Source organism: Mercenaria mercenaria, unplaced genomic scaffold (genome assembly GCF_021730395.1).
Source record: "Mercenaria mercenaria strain notata unplaced genomic scaffold, MADL_Memer_1 contig_2803, whole genome shotgun sequence".
Taxonomy (NCBI): Eukaryota; Metazoa; Mollusca; class Bivalvia; order Venerida; family Veneridae; genus Mercenaria; species Mercenaria mercenaria.
In genome coordinates this window covers 6,056-22,248 of record NW_026460884.1, presented here as the reverse complement: position 1 = coordinate 22,248, position 16,193 = coordinate 6,056, and the positions used below count along the sequence as shown (strand labels likewise).

The window sequence follows — 16,193 nt, the reverse complement described above, 5'->3', positions numbered from 1 at the left end:
AGAAAAAAATTCAAGGTCAAACCTGGTTTAATGGTCAGGGGGCATAAAAGATCAAAGTAGTAGTAATCTTACACATTACTAATTTTAAAAATGGCTTCTTGTTACAATTTACTGTTAGCAATTTATTTCAATTTATACATGTCAAGCAAGGGCAGCAATTTAGGTCTTAAAACTTGAATGAGTCAAATTCAAATGTGATGTTAAAGGTCAAAGGTCATTTTGAAGTAAAAGAATGAAAAGATAGCTCTTTACCTTTTCTCTTCGTTGATAACATCTTGTCGATATTTGTCAATGATATCAATTCAATTTAATGTGTAAATGTTAGGCAATGTCTGGTATGCACATACAATTTCAAAACATTCAAGGTCAACCATTATATCAAAGGTAAATGGTCAAAAAAGTGTGTAAAATGTTGCAATAGTAATACCTGTTTGTAATAATTATTTTGTTTTGTATTTGTTTTCTACTTTTAGTAATTGATCGTTGTTCATTTTTCTGTATATATGTCAGGCGATGTAATCGGAGAGAAAATATGTCAAAGTCAACCCTGTAATGAAGGTTAGGGGTAATTTTTGTATAAAAAGCACAAAATGCAGCATACTTACCCATTACTTTGTTAAAAAAATAGCTTGTTGTTATTATTCATTGTTACTAATTTACTTTAATGTATACATGTTTAGCAAGGTCAACAATGTAGGTCTTATCCCAATATGTCAGAAGCAAACCTATTCTTTAATTATTTAAGGTCAAAGGTCAAATTTGTGTAAAAACTTTTGCACTTTTGCAAAAAGCATCATTTTTGCAATTATTTTTCTTTATTCTTTTAGGGTATTTTTGTCACTAGTAAAACTGATCATTATTCATTTTGAAATATCTAAAACAGACAATATCACTTTTGAAATGATAATGAAAAACGGGTAAAGGTGAAACCTGATATCAAATGTCAAAGGTCATTTTCATGTAGAAAATTTAAAAAATAGCATATTTATTTTTTTCTTCGTTAAGACTTGACATGTCATTTCTTTCATTGAAAATATTTTTCCTTATGTATAATTGTTAGGCAATGTCAGCAATGCAGATCTAATCTCAAAAACAGTGATTGGTAAAGCTTAGATCAAAGGTTAGGGGTCAACATTGTGTGAAAGATCGCAAAATGCTTTTATACTTAACTTTTCATTGTTTATAAAGGTTTTGTCATGAAGATATCATCAGACATGAGTCCATAGATCAGCCCTGATGTTAATGGCTAAAAGTCATTTTTGGGTAAAAATTTATAAGTTAGCACTCTTATCTTATTTCTTTGTTTAAAAGATATCTTGCCGTTATAACTTGATGTTAATTCATTTTAATGTTAACCTTTACTTACTTAACTACTGTGTTTCATCTTCTTATGGCCGGTTTATATTTTAAGGTTAGATGCGGCAATGAAATGTACCGTATTCTGCAGGTCACTGTCATCTCCCCACAGCTTGGTCTCAAATGAGATGTCTGTCTGCCAAACTTTCTGGTGTGCTTCTTCGAAATAGGAACAGCTCTGCAGGATGTGGAATGGTGTTTGTTTGTTCCTCTAATCCGCACTGAAATTTAGCTGTACCTGCAGCACCCAGCTTCTTCATATGTTTTCTCAGGCCACAGTGTCAAGTGCGCACATGAAGGATAGTTGTTTGGATGTGCCTGGATAGCTTTTGTGGACTGTCTTGGTTGGGCAGGTAGAATCCATTTATGTTCTTCCGGTCTGAAGCAAAGCTGTTCTTCTGTAGTGTCTGAGCATCTCTGTATGAAGTTGGAGGTCGGGGCTGTATTTGCTTGGTTGCTTCCTTTGCAAGTTTGTCTGCAGCTTGATGCCTGGCTATGCCCACATATATAGGAATGCACTGAAATTCTACATTTATGCTCTCAGACAGGAGATCGATGTTGTAGCAGCTGTCTCGTTAAGATGTCCGATGGACCTGCTGAGAGAGCCTGAAGAGTTGACTTGGAGTCTGTTAGGAAAACCATATTCTGTCCCTTTTCTCCCCGCTCATACAGTTTAAGTGTGGCCGATATGAGGGTTTGCATCTCGGCTCTGAAGTTGGAACATCTCTTGCCGACTGGATAAGAGAGAGTGAGTGTGGAGCTGTCTGGAAATTTGATGTAGGCACCACTCCCAGCATTCTGAACTGCTTTTGCACTGACCAATTGGTATATGCTTGGATCCAAGAGTGTGCTAGATAGCGGCCATTGATCATTTCTTGTGTTAGAGATTGTTGGTGAGCCTGATGCTGTTTTCCCATTTCTTCTACTCCTGGCACCTCCAATCAGATCTTCGAAGCACAATGTCTTGGAACCCCTTGATCGGGTACAAGAGGCTCTGCTTCTGCATCCATTGCTGCTGCTTTCTCTTTTTGTAGTTCTTTGACGATATGATTGAGACTGTCGTTTAAGTCCGTTTTTTTGGTTCTGCTCTCGAATTTTGAGTGGAGTGGATGTGATGGTAGTCTCTTTGCCTTCTCTGCCTCAACAAAGGCTTTTGTATTCTCGTCTTGTCTCTAATGGCTCAAGGTTGACTCTCTTTTCCATTTCTTTTATTTACAGTTATTTTCATTGGTCAGAGAATTATCTTCAGGCCTGAATTTTGAACCTGTCCTGTTTATCTTTACTGGTTTAGGAAGCGGTTACCCATGAGGTGGATTCGTACTCTGTAATTGGCCGAACGGTGTCTGTGTAGGCTTGCCGTAGGATTTTTCCATTTGCTCCTCAACTTGTTCCAGCCAGTTTTTTTTATACTGTGAGCTCCTTGAAAAACCTCACCTTTGACCTTTAATGTCACGTTAGACCTTGACTAATTTTCCATTATTAAGATATCATCTGTTATATATACCTTTAAACGAATAATGATCGGTTACTAGTTTTGACAAAAATACCCTAAAACAATAAAGAACAATCATTGTAAAAATGCTGTTTTTTGCTTATTTTGACCCTTGACCTTTGATGACAGGTTTGGCTTTAACTTAAGACCTATATGTCTGCACTTGCTTGACATGTATCCATTAAAACGCCTTGCTAACAGTGAATTATAACAACAAGCTATATTTGAAGATAGTAATGAGTAAGATTACCACTTCTTTGATCTTTTATTCAAATATGACCCCTGACCTTTAAACCAGGACTGACCTTGACTTATTTTCTCTTTCATGACATCGTCTGACAAATATACAGTAAAATGAACAACGATCTGTTGCTAACATGACAAAACAAATACTTTTAAACAATAATAATTATCAAAAACAGGTGATATTATTGCAAAATTTTACTCACTCTTTTGACCTTTGACCTTTGTTATTATGGTTGCCCTTGATTATTTCGAAATTGTATGTGCATACCAGACATTTTCTAACATGTATATATTAAAATGAACAGATATCACTGACTAGTATCGACAAGGTATTATCAACAAAGAAAAGGCAAAGAGCTATTTGTTTCATTCCTTGACTTAAATTGACTTTTGACCCTTAATATCACATTTGATATTGACTCATTCCAGATTATATTTCATAACTGACATTGTGGGACATAAATACATTACACTAATTCACGAGTAATTACTATTAATGAGAAGGGTATCTGTTATTTTTAAAAAAGGAAGCTATTTGTGCATTTTTTTTACACAAATTTGACCTTTGACCTTTGATATTAGCTTAACCGTTTTTGGTTTTGTCGTTACATTTGCACTGCTGACTTTGCCTGACATTCAAACATTAAAATGAATTAACTTCAGCGACTAATAATGTGAAGACATATTAAACAGGTTAGAAAAAGTAAAGGTAACAGTTTTCACATTTTCGCATTGAAATGAACTTTGACCTTAAATTATCAGGGCTGACCTTGCCTTTTTGCAATAGTATTTGTACTTCTGATTTTTGCTTGTATATACACATTACATAGGTAAAGATGAGTGGCTTATGATAACAAACTATTTTCTAAGAATGAAAATAAGTTTCAAATATGCCAAATTTTGTGATTTTCACATGAATTTGACCTTTGACCTTGAATATCAAGTCTGCCGTTCATTCCATTTTGATGAATTCTTATTGCTGTCATTGTTTGACATATATACATTTACTGACAATCCAATTGTTACTGTAATTAAGCAATGAAAAAACTTGTAGACGTAAACTTTACCCTACCCCCTAACATTTTACAAGTGAATTTTACCTCCCCTTTCACAAACATAAGTGAACAAAATATACAGTAAACCTCGCTTATAAGGAACAGCTTTGGACCTCTAAAAATTGTACCTTATAACCGAGGTTCCTTATATCCGTATAGCGGACTAGTTCCTTGTAACCGAGGTAAGTATAAAGAACACAATTTGTATAGTGAACACTATTTGACTGACGTTTGAAGAGGGCTGTGTTCACACTCTGGGCCGAACATGAATCTTTATGTTAGAAAGTTGCCAATCTAGTACCGGTCCTTTCCGGCAGAGATGGTAAGTAAGAATGCCTGCATCATAGTATATGACTGAAATAGTGTTGAAACACGGTGTTAAACTATAACTAAACCAATATGTACGTCTGTAAGAATGACTGTAATTTTGTTTATTTTTGTCGGTAATTTCTATCTTCTTTTTCAAAGAGCGCTACATTATGACTATAAGACATGTTGCAGTTACTCCCCTTACCTTCTTCGACTGCATGTTATGTGAAGAGGCATCAATACTAATATAGAATAAATGTTCAATTTTTTATTGTGCACACACTGGGCAACTGCGCCGAACATTAAAGTGTAAATTATACCTATAGTTTTGCTATTGTCCATTTTAGCACCTGCTATATTTTTCTACAATTAGAAATTTGGTAAACTGGACTGTTTGCCATTGTTAATCACGCGTAATTAGCACATGTATTTAGGATATTTCCACCGCCACTACTAAAAGTGACCAATATTAAAAGTCAAGGTTTGGTGAATGTGACCGTAACCGTGACTGATTTTCGTTTACTGTTGAAATACATCATATATGTAGCTCCTACTACTTAGTAAATGGAAATGATGATATAACAGTTTTTTGTCGTATCCGTGAATTAACAAACTAAAGAACATAGAAATGAAATAATTGTGTTTATGCATGTACATGAAAACACGTGAAAGGTCCAACGTTGCTCTGACGTCATCAGCGATTTTTCTGTTTATTTCAGGTTTTCAATAATTTTCATTCTTTACGTCTGTTCGCTATAACCGAGGGGTTTTCCATTGATTTTCGTACTTTGGGACTAGAAAAAGTGTTCCTTATAACCGAGTGTTCCTTATAACCAAGTTCCCTATAACCGAGGATTTTTACATTGAATAAAGAAGGAATAAAATTGGGGAATTGAAAACTGTTCCTTATAACCGAGTGCTCCTTATATCCGAGTTCCTTATAAGTGAGGTTTACTGTAGATAGACACGGCTTTGACACTTAAGAAATTGGTTTTCATAGAGGATATGAAATATTGTTTCTAAAAATGTATAAACTTCTCTTGGCCTCAATTGTTGCAATAAAAGTCCGTGAGCTCTCGGACCAAAACCTGACATCAGTGTTGTTATATTTTCTTTGGGATCATGAAGTCCATTCAAATAATATGTAATAGAGTTCTGCTTAAGCCGGTGCTACGGGGCATAAGAGGTGTTGCACATTTCATTACCTCTCAAGAACAGATTGAATCACACTGAGCCTGCTATAATTCTGCTTGGTTGCATTCTTAGCTTCCGAGGATTCTTTTTACAGATATTTTTATATCTCATGCTTGACAGTTATTAATGCGTCATCAATATAGAAATTATAAAATGAAGCATATTAAAGAATGACACGTACAAAACACCTCCCCATCGGAAGAAAAAGATATACAATATGTTATAATACAATGTTTTGATTAAAAGTTTCATATATAAAAATGTTCTGTCTTTGATTGCTATAGCATCTATGAATATAAAAAAGTGTAAATTTCAATGTTGATAATATTTCATTTTGAAATTGGTGGGAAAATACGAAAAGAAATCATCATATTAAAGAGAAGTAATTCTGAAGAGAACACAATAGCAACTTGTATTAAATGCGTCCATATGATACATGTCTTTATATTAAAACATTTTACAGAATGGACGAGAAAAGATAAATTTTGACTTTTGACCTTCAGATGTGACCTTGACCTTTGATAGAGGTATTGGTATTGTGCACATATTGTCTCATTATAAAGAACATTTGTACCAAGTAAAATTGAAATCCCGTTGTGGATGACAGAATTATGGTCCGAAATGGAGAAACACTATTGACATTCGACTGTGACCTTGACCTTTGAGTTAGAGATATGAGTTTGGCGCAAGCTAGACAAGATGTCTTTTCATGTAGAACATTTGTGTCAAGTCATATCTAAATCCCTTAATTGATGACAGAGTAATGGACAGGACAAGGAAAACAATTATTGAATTTTGACCTCGAAGTGTTACCCTGACCTTTCAGATAGAAGTCTGCGGGTTGTGCGCGACACATCATCTAATTATGGATAACATTTGTGGCAAGTAATTCTAAAATACTTTTATGAATTTGTTTTTAGTTTCTGACTGGACAGGTAAAAAGTACTCTTGACCTTTGACCTAACAAGTGTGACATTGCCCTTTGAGCTAGGGGTCCGGGTTCCATGCATAGCACGTCGTCACATCCAGGGAAATATCTTTGCCAACTAAAATTTATATCTTTTACATGACAAACCTATGTACCGGACAGGAAAAATTCCAATTTGACATTTGTTCTCCAAGTGTGACCTTGACTTTTGAGCTAGGGTTCCAGTTTTGCACAAGATATGTGGATATTTATCCTAAGTAATATTTTAATCCCTTAATGGATGGACTACATAGTATTACACCGAATACGAAACAGACCTTATTCTTGCCATGTTAACATTTGACTGCCATGTGTGACTTTGACCATAAAACTAGGGGTCTGAAAAATGTGCATAACACATCAACTAATTATGGGATACATTTGTGCCAAGTAATGTAAAAATCCCTTCGTGGGTTATTGAGTTACAGGCCGGACAGGCAAAAAAGCCCTAATGACATTTGACCTCCAAGTGTGACCTTGACCTTTAAGTTAGGTGCCTGGGTTCTGCGCATGACACGTCGTCTTATCATTGAAAACATTTGTGCCAAGTATCATTAAAATCCCTTGCTGAATGACAGAATTATGGACCGGACACGAACTTGTGGACGGACGGACGAGAAAGAACGGACGCACTAACGAAAGAACGGACGCACGGAATGAAGGACGGGAAAGCGCATTCCTATAGCCCCTGAATTTTATATCTTTTATCCCAGAAGCTGTATTGAGAAAACAGAAGTCACGTAAACTTTTGCCGTAGGCCTGAGTGAAATATTGAACGAAACACTCGGGTTATTCTACGATAAATCACACATGGGAACTTATTGTTTCGATTCTAACACGACATACTAGTATCAACAATGTTAGAAAAAATGGTAACTACTTTATACGACCGTGCTACGCACTTTGATAGGATGACGTCATTGCACGCGAGTGGTTTATTGCAGAATAACCCGAGATAGATTTTGCTCTACATGTATGTAGCTTATTTGCCTGTCGTGTTAGAATATATCTTAAACTTTGAAAATTTTGTAGGAAACCCGCGAACAACCTAAAATGTAAAAGTCGAGACTGGTAAAAGTTGTGTTCTTGTAGCAAAATCCCACCAGTACCAATATCACTAACATGTACTGCTAACTTTCATGGTTTTTCACAATACGATGCCAAACGATCTAGTTCATTTTTTTTCAATATCTCAAATGATTTTGACATTTATCAGTCTAGATAAATTTGGAATTTTAATTTGTTAACTTGTAAAGGGTTCAGCAATTTAAGAAAACAGACCATTCTTAAAACGCATAATTCAGAGATGAAATCAGAGATAAATTTAACCTTAGCTTTTTGTTTGTTTTGGGTTTAACGCCGTTTTTCAACAGTATTTCATTCATGTAACGACGGGTAGTTAACATAACCAGTGTTCCTGGATTCTGTACCAGTACAAACCTGTTCTCCGCAAGTAACTGCCAACTTCCCCATATTAATCAGAGGTGGAGGACGAATGATTTCAGACACAATGTCGTTTATCAAATAGTCACGGAGAACATACGCCCAGCCCGAGGATCGAACTCACAACCCCGCGATCCGTAGACCAACGCTCTACCTACTGAGCTATTCGGGCGGGCTCTTTAACCTTAGCATCAAAGGAGTTTCCTTGACGCTGTGCCACAATATGACCCAAACAAATAACATAATTTACTTTTTGATAAATTAATTGTCAACTTCGCTTCTCTGACTCTTTTGAAGAAATCCTAAATCGTTTGCAAATGACTTTGCCGAGTGTCATGCCATCTTCAATGCATTAAAGTCAGAAATAATTGAATTAAATACAACTCGCCGAAACAAGGCATGTGAATTGTTCATGTACAATATAAACATTGCTTAAACTTTAGCCTAATCTGAAGAACTTTCTAAAATCCTTTTAATAAATCAAATTTTGCTTTTCCAACTTTATCAATACAATTATCAACTCTAGGCGTAGAAAATGAATCAGGTTTTGCGAAGCTGTTAACTTTCTTGTAATCTGTACACAACCGGTAAGATTTGCTACCTTCTGAAACATGAGTACATGGAGAACTCCAGTTACTGCTGCTTAGTTCAATGAAATCATTGTCCAACAAATATTTTATTTCCTCTTTTAAATATTTCTGTTTTGTTGGGCTCATTCTGTAAGGATGTTGTTTGATGGATTTGATTCATGGATAATTTGTTTCAGCTCATCTCTTTGTCGAGGTTCAAAATGGGAAAGTTTGTCATCCAGGTGTTGTAGAATGTCCACATTCTGAAGTTTTATTTGACCACGGACAGTGCTGTTATCATGTTCAATGTCACATACACTCACTAACAGGTAATATAACGCCGACAGGTTGTGGGACAAGGCTATTGCTATCAATGTTCTCTTTAAACATATTAATATGACATAACTGTGTTTGCTTGCACCACAAGGAGAATTAATTTTGTAGTTCAAATCACACGAATTCTTTTCAACAATATAAAGCATGTAATGTTTATTCAAGGCTAAGCTAAAGTGCCAAAACTGTCACCTGGTTTAAAACTTCTTTCTTTGGCACATTGATCATATCTTGATTTAATTTTGTTTTGAGCAGATTGCAAATTTGAACGTGCCAGTTTACAAGCTTCTGGACTGTGTGGCATATAGTGATTGGACTGTTCGACCGTCCGTCCGTCTCCTTAGATTCAAGTGGATAACATTAGAGTGCTTTGACGTGGGCTCATTTTTATAACACAAATTTGTCATACAACGTAAGCGGAAACATAAATAACACCATACATTTCATCAAGCTGTAATATTACGATCACGACTAGTTGCAATAAAGTACGAAAATTCTTAATGATTGCAAATTTCGTCCCGGTATGCATGTTATTAATGGAGAAAAAAATGAAGGTGAGCTTAACATATAGACTTACCATCGGTAATTGAATCGTTTATCGTGGATTTGTTTGATTTTTGACCTAATACAGCGTATGAAGTGGAACGGGATACTTTCCATCTGCCCATCACTTCTAGCACTTGCTTGGACATTTGTCGGAGTTCAGTGGCGTATTGCAATTCTGAAATAATATTTCATGTTTTATTACGAGGACAAATTGAACATTGATTACCTTCACTACTCAGAAAATTTCTTAATCTGTTTCATTCGGGAAAACTGTTGAATATACCTCAATTATGAGGTATAATGAGAAATGTTTTGACTAAGATTCGTATAGAAAATAGGCATCTAAAGTGTTAAGACCTTTTTTCCTATGATTTAATTTACTGACTTAGATGACCAAGCTTCAAACTTGACCTAGAATTGATTGTAGCAAATGTTATGACTGTTTCATAGGAGTTTTCAAAGGTGTTTACAAGGCTTTTTTCTGCTATTGTGCTTAATAACCTAGACCCCACTTCCCTCAAAGTTAACCTACATTGATAAAAGCAAATATGCTGACCGGTTGTATAAGATCCAAATAGAAATATCGCCTCTAGAATGTTAGCAATGTTTTATTTTATTGATACAGCCTAGTGACCCCGTTATCCAATTCCGAACTTTATCTAGATTTTATAAAGCCAAATATTCTAACCAGGTTTAATAAATATTGAAAACAATTCATGGCCTCTAGTGTGTTAACGATGTGTTTGTATAACTTCACCTAATGACATTAATTTTTGATCATAGATAATCTAATAATTCAAACTTGATAAAAATGGCGTCTAGAGTGTTAGCTGGGTTTACCTATGATCTGACCTAGTCACATAATGAGCCAGTGTCAAACTCTCGAAATTTTCTACACAACACTCTGAATAAGTTTCATCACGACTGTACTAAAATTGCAACTTCTGGAGTGTTTAACGTGAAATTGTGAACGGCGGACGACGACGGACGAGACAGACAACAAACACGGCGCTACAGCAATAGCTCACTTTGAGCATCATGGGTACGCAACTCCTTATGTTGACTAACATTCGAAGATCCCATACTATTTCATGACGGTCGTTCAATACTTTTTGCGATATGTGTATCACAAATTTTCTCTGACTGACAGATGGACGGACGAACAGACTGTGCAAGATCTACACCCCCATCGGCTGGCTAGTGGTGACATAATAAGCCAGGCATATCACCATTTATGCAATTTTTCCTATCATACATAATATAATGAAGTAATGTTGAGATGGCCCCCATGAAATATCGATCGTCATAGATGTTCACATTCCACCTTATTATCATCTTATTCACAAATGTCTAATAAGACCTATATTTGAAGGGTAAAAGAGTTATTTAATACACCAGCTAAGGTTATACGCAGTGATGCAGAATGTTACTTTTCAGTCCCCGAAATCAAAACGACGCCATCTTGTCTCTGAAAAACAGGAGATGGTTTTTATCATTCAGTTATCGTTAGTATGTAAGTCCGTCATATATGTACTTGCAGTTATCACAAGCAGAAGTTGACAAAGCGGATTTTTTTTTTAGAAAATTTCAGTACCTAGACCATGAAATATTTGTTAAGGAAGGACCATTATTACCTTCTAGCCCCATGTTCACAAAACAATATCAGTCTCAGCTGAGTTTGATAATGAAACTTCATTTTTCAATTATATCTAAATTGTATGTTTGAAATTAAATGTTGTTGACTACTTTCAAGTGACTATTCAGTACTACTTAAATTTAATTTTGAAGGTCTAATAAAATTTGCAATTAAAATTTCAATCTGAAACTCAGTTTCGACCGCATTTGTTTTTGTGGGAGAAAACGGTTATCTATATTCTGAATCAAGCTGCACTATTGCCTGTTTAGATTTAATTGCTTGCTGAGGACAGGTACCCGAATTGCAACTTCGGATAACGTTTTACTTAATAGTTAATCGTAAACAGTTTTAACAACAATTTAGTACTATATTTTCTTCTTTGAAATATATATTAATGACTCATTGCCTATACAGTGTCATCTTTGGTCGAGTGGTTAATGTGACTTGAATTCCCTTGCCCCAGACCGCTTTTTAGTTCGAAATCGCTGGCTTACGGAAGATCGGTTGTTCTAATGAGGTGGCCGCCCATACCTAAAATAATTTCCAAGGCGCCATTTAGGGTATTCCACAACATAAAAAGTCTAGAAAGTCGACATATGACTTATAATTGTGTCTGTGTGACGATAAACCAAACCAAACATTGGCGATGACCGGTGTAAAAGAAACAGAACCAGATATATGGAGTTTTCATTCAGACTAAAGATTTTTTTCTATTATAGATAAAAATATTTGATAGCAAAAATATGAAATTTATTTCACTCATATTTACAGATATTTCATCTAAGATCATGTAATAAAAACGACATTTTTCACACATATCGAATTTTGTGCACCGGTTAGCAAGCAAATGAACGTACTCCAAGTAGCTCGATTTATATGTAAGAATTACTTTGTCCAATGCTTTCAATTCAAAATAAATAACTTTATTTCATCTTTTAAATAAACTGATAAATTGCGATTTACCGCATCATAAATAAGATTCTATAATTCAAAACATAAGGGCATTCTGACCGTTAAATAAGTATTTAGTATCGCCGATTATCAATATTGTTTCAGATGGCCAGTTGTTGTACTTAGTGCTCATTGATTCTTTACAAGTGTTACTCCATAATTAACTAACATCTTTCTAAGCTGGATCAGAGGTTGACGATAAATTAGCTGAATACGCCTGGATCCGTCTTTACAGTTGGACTTTTTTGTGCTCTAACTACTGAACAGTCCATGTTGCTCCATGGATCCATGGCATATATGCTTATAGTAATAGGCCAATGTCAGAATGTAATATAAATAAATGTCTATTATGACACACATATGTCTGTGGTGTCACCAGAAAGCTTACTGGGTGTCGGACTTATTTATTTGAATTGCATTGGTCTTGGTATTGACTTTATAAATTAAAGACACTTACCTTCTGATGATTCCTCTACATCGTCAATTGATTCATGTTTGTTCACGTATTTGTGATTGTCACTGTTATTCGTTCTTAGGTCCGGAGAACCATTTGCAGACAAATACCCAGAATCTTGATCAAAATAATACTTGCATATCAAATAAGAAATAAACATAATCTCCTAATTATATATAAAAACTAAAAGTCTTTTCTTTAATATATTAAAAGAATTTGATACTTAAGAAGTAATATTCTTAATATATCGAAGAGTGCATAACCGATTAGTAATATTCTGTAAACAAGTAAATGAATAGGAAAGCACTATTTCATGGAGTAAGTATGGCGTCAAATCGTCACATATAGTAAGTCGACTTGACGTCAACACGAACGTGTTAAAATATGGCAAGCAACGTCTCGCGGAATAACTTAGGAGGACTAGTGAGATATATTTTGCGCCTTAAAACCTATACAGTAATTCTGAATCAAGTATAACACAACTATGTCATATGATTTCGATCCTGAAACATCTTTTGTATAAAATACGAGGGGCGGTCGGAAAATATTCGGACGTTTTACCCTTTATAAAAACCGTTCAATCTTTTTCCAAACTTCTTTTTTTTCGAAGTATTACCAGTCTACGTCTATACACATTTGTCATCTTTGTTCCCTTGGCAAACCATATACCTTTTGCTGAGGTACCGATTTTTAAGGAGTGTTTCGAAAACGCACTGTGTACTTTAATATCATGGGGTTGGTGACTGCTCATCACTGCTTATCAATGTAGATTGTGTATAAATATAATTGAAATCTACAAAACTGTTCATTTGCAATTTTGATTGCCTTCATGTGTATTCGTAGACACTGCGTTAATAATGGTTAGAAAATAAATAGAAAATGTTGCTGAAATCAGAGGTTATATTAGTTGGTGTAAGCTGGGATTGAGTGTCAAAAGCATACATGATGAAATATGTGTTGCTTATAAAACAAATGTCATTTTTCCACAGTTTATAGCTGGGTTACAAAATTCAGTACCGGTCAGGAATCAGTCGAAGATGCCCCTTGTTCAGGAAGATCCAGGTATGCAGTTAACAAATCTAACATTTATAAGATCAAGTCCATTATTGAGAAAGATGCGCGTTTCACTGTTAGACAGCTGGCATAAACGACAGAACTTGGTTTTGTCCACTTCATTCTGAAGAAATTTTCTTTTATTAGGAAGATAGGTGCTTGCTGGAGCCTCCATTTGTTAACCGAAGAGCAGAAACGTGCATATGGAAAAGCAACTGCTGAAAAAGTATCAGAAAAGGGTGTTTGATAATCGTACAACTGGTGATGAGACTTGGGTTCATTTTCATGAGCTCAAGCGGATAGTTGATAACAGGATAATGGCTCTGAAATATGCCAAATTGCCAAGTATTGCTTAATAAACACTGATAGCAAATAAGGTGTTATAAGTCATTTCTTCAAAAATTGTGAGCTGCTGTTCAAAAAGGTAGTGATGTGTCTTCGAGCTTCTATAAAAATGCGGTTCTGAAAAATACTTGACGTGTGTCCATAGGACACAGGTGCCCCCCACTCCTGTCACTGTAACAGGGTTTTAATTTGATCAGTTTTAAACAATTTATGATGTTTGCAACAAACTTTTAAAACCAAAGTGTATTTTTCACTTATTTGGCATAAACTCGATAGTAAAAAATCCTAAAGAGAACACTTCATAGGCTAAAAAAACAATCTCTAATGTTTATGATTCTAGGTCAAGTACATTTTAACATACATGTTTCACAAACTTTTTTTTTGATTAAGTCTGGACAAGAAGTCTGGTCTTGTGTAGTGGTCAGGGGCCATAACTCATACAATACTGAATGAATCCGGACGCAAAACCCTAGGTGCACAACTGCACATGCTGACCAACATTCCTGTACACTTTGGTGACTCTAGGTCAAATACTTTTGGAGCTACGCGCGACACAATATTAAAATGACAAATTTTCAACTAAGTCAGGGCTCATAACTACAACACGACTGAATGAATCCGGACGCAAAACCCTAGGTGCACAACTGCACATGCTGACCAACATTCCTGTAAACTTTGGTGACTCTAGGTCAAATACATTTGGAGCTACGCGCGACACAACATTAAAATGACCAATTTTTTACTAAGTCAGGGGCCATAACTCTTACAATACTGAATGAATCCGGACGTGAAACCCCAGGTGCACAACTACACATGCGGGACCAACATTCCTGTAAGTTTGTGACTAATGTCAAATACTTTTGGAGCTAGGCGCGACACAGCACAAAATGACAATATTTTTGACAAAGTCAGGGGCCATAACCCCTACACGACTGAACGTATCGGACGCGAAACCCAGGTGCAAAAACTACACATGCTGACCAACTTTTACTGTAAGTTTTGTGACTCTACGTCAAATACTTTGGGGCTAGGCGGACAAACATTCTCGGAAGGACGGACGGACAAGAGCAAATCTATATGGGGGGTGGGGGGGGGGGGGGGGGGGGGGGGGCACAAAAAGCGAACAAAAATGAGAAAAGTACATCCAAAAACCGGTCTCCAGCATGTCCATTTGTTATATGACAAAACACCAGCCCACAAATCTTCAAATGTAGTATAGTGTATGAAGTCTGAAAAGGTCAATGTATTGTCGCAACCTCCCTACAACTCAGATATTTTTTCCCTTTTCCGAAATAAAAAAAACAAAACAAAACACCTATCTGGTGGTCCAGAAGTGCATTGGGGTCTGCAGTTCACAAGTTTCTTATTGGTTTACCTAAAGATGAATATGAAAATTGTTTCAAAATTTGGATTGAAATAATGAAACGATATGTTCTGGCTAAAGGGGAATATTTTGAAGGTAACTAGAAAAAGTATCAACTTTTAATTAATATCTCGGAGAATACGTGTCAGTTGCAGAGGCTTTCGAACACCCCTCGTATAACTGAAAACAAAACCGCCCTGGTCTCATATTTGTTTTTATTGACTCTTCAGGCCGCGGGCTAGTATTGAATTCACCTTTACTTTCTGTAAATATCTCGGATGAAGGTTATTTAACAGCTGATTAAAACTGCACATTTTGACTGGTGGATGACAAATTCCACAGGTTTTCGAATGCAGTAGATAATATTTTCTAAAGGGGTATGCAAGTGCTCTGAGCTGTATTGTTAGACAGTATAATATGTTGCATGACTCCTTACGTCATAAACCTAAATCCTCTCGGTAGTGAATTCTGCCACTCTGATCTTCCGTGAACAATTTACAGTCAACTTGTCCCCTAGTCAACTCGTCCTGCAGTCAACTCGTCCCAATTTTAGTAATTTCGTATCCCTTGTCAATTTCAAACTGGTCATTTAGTCCCCCACTTTTCGGCCCCTCCTTTTTAGGATTATTTTTATTGTCGAAGTTTCCTAGATTATGATTAATATAATTGTGGTTTAAAATATGTTTTCTATAAAATATGTCCTACATGAAGAACATGAAAACTGTACTTTAAAAACTACATTTTGTTTTGCTTTATAAAGTAAAAGTGCAAAGTACATGCACGTTTCGTAGCTTAAACTAGTTAAAGTGCGCACTGGCTTATGCGGCCGAGTATCCTTTTTAAACATACTTCTTGTTTCAGTTCTGGAAACAAATAAAAGT

At 35.7% G+C, this 16,193-nt stretch overlaps 1 protein-coding gene across 1 annotated transcript in view; it reads right to left on the bottom strand.

Moving 5' to 3' along the window:
- LOC128552438 (uncharacterized) overlaps positions 1 to 1,616 on the bottom strand; it is a 32,305-nt gene extending 30,689 nt beyond the window's left edge. The window contains exon 1 of the mRNA XM_053533477.1: positions 1,502 to 1,616. Coding sequence (XP_053389452.1) covers positions 1,502 to 1,616 — 115 coding nt within the window. The remainder of the gene's footprint in view (positions 1 to 1,501) is intronic.
- Positions 1,617 to 16,193: the final 14,577 nt, after the last annotated feature.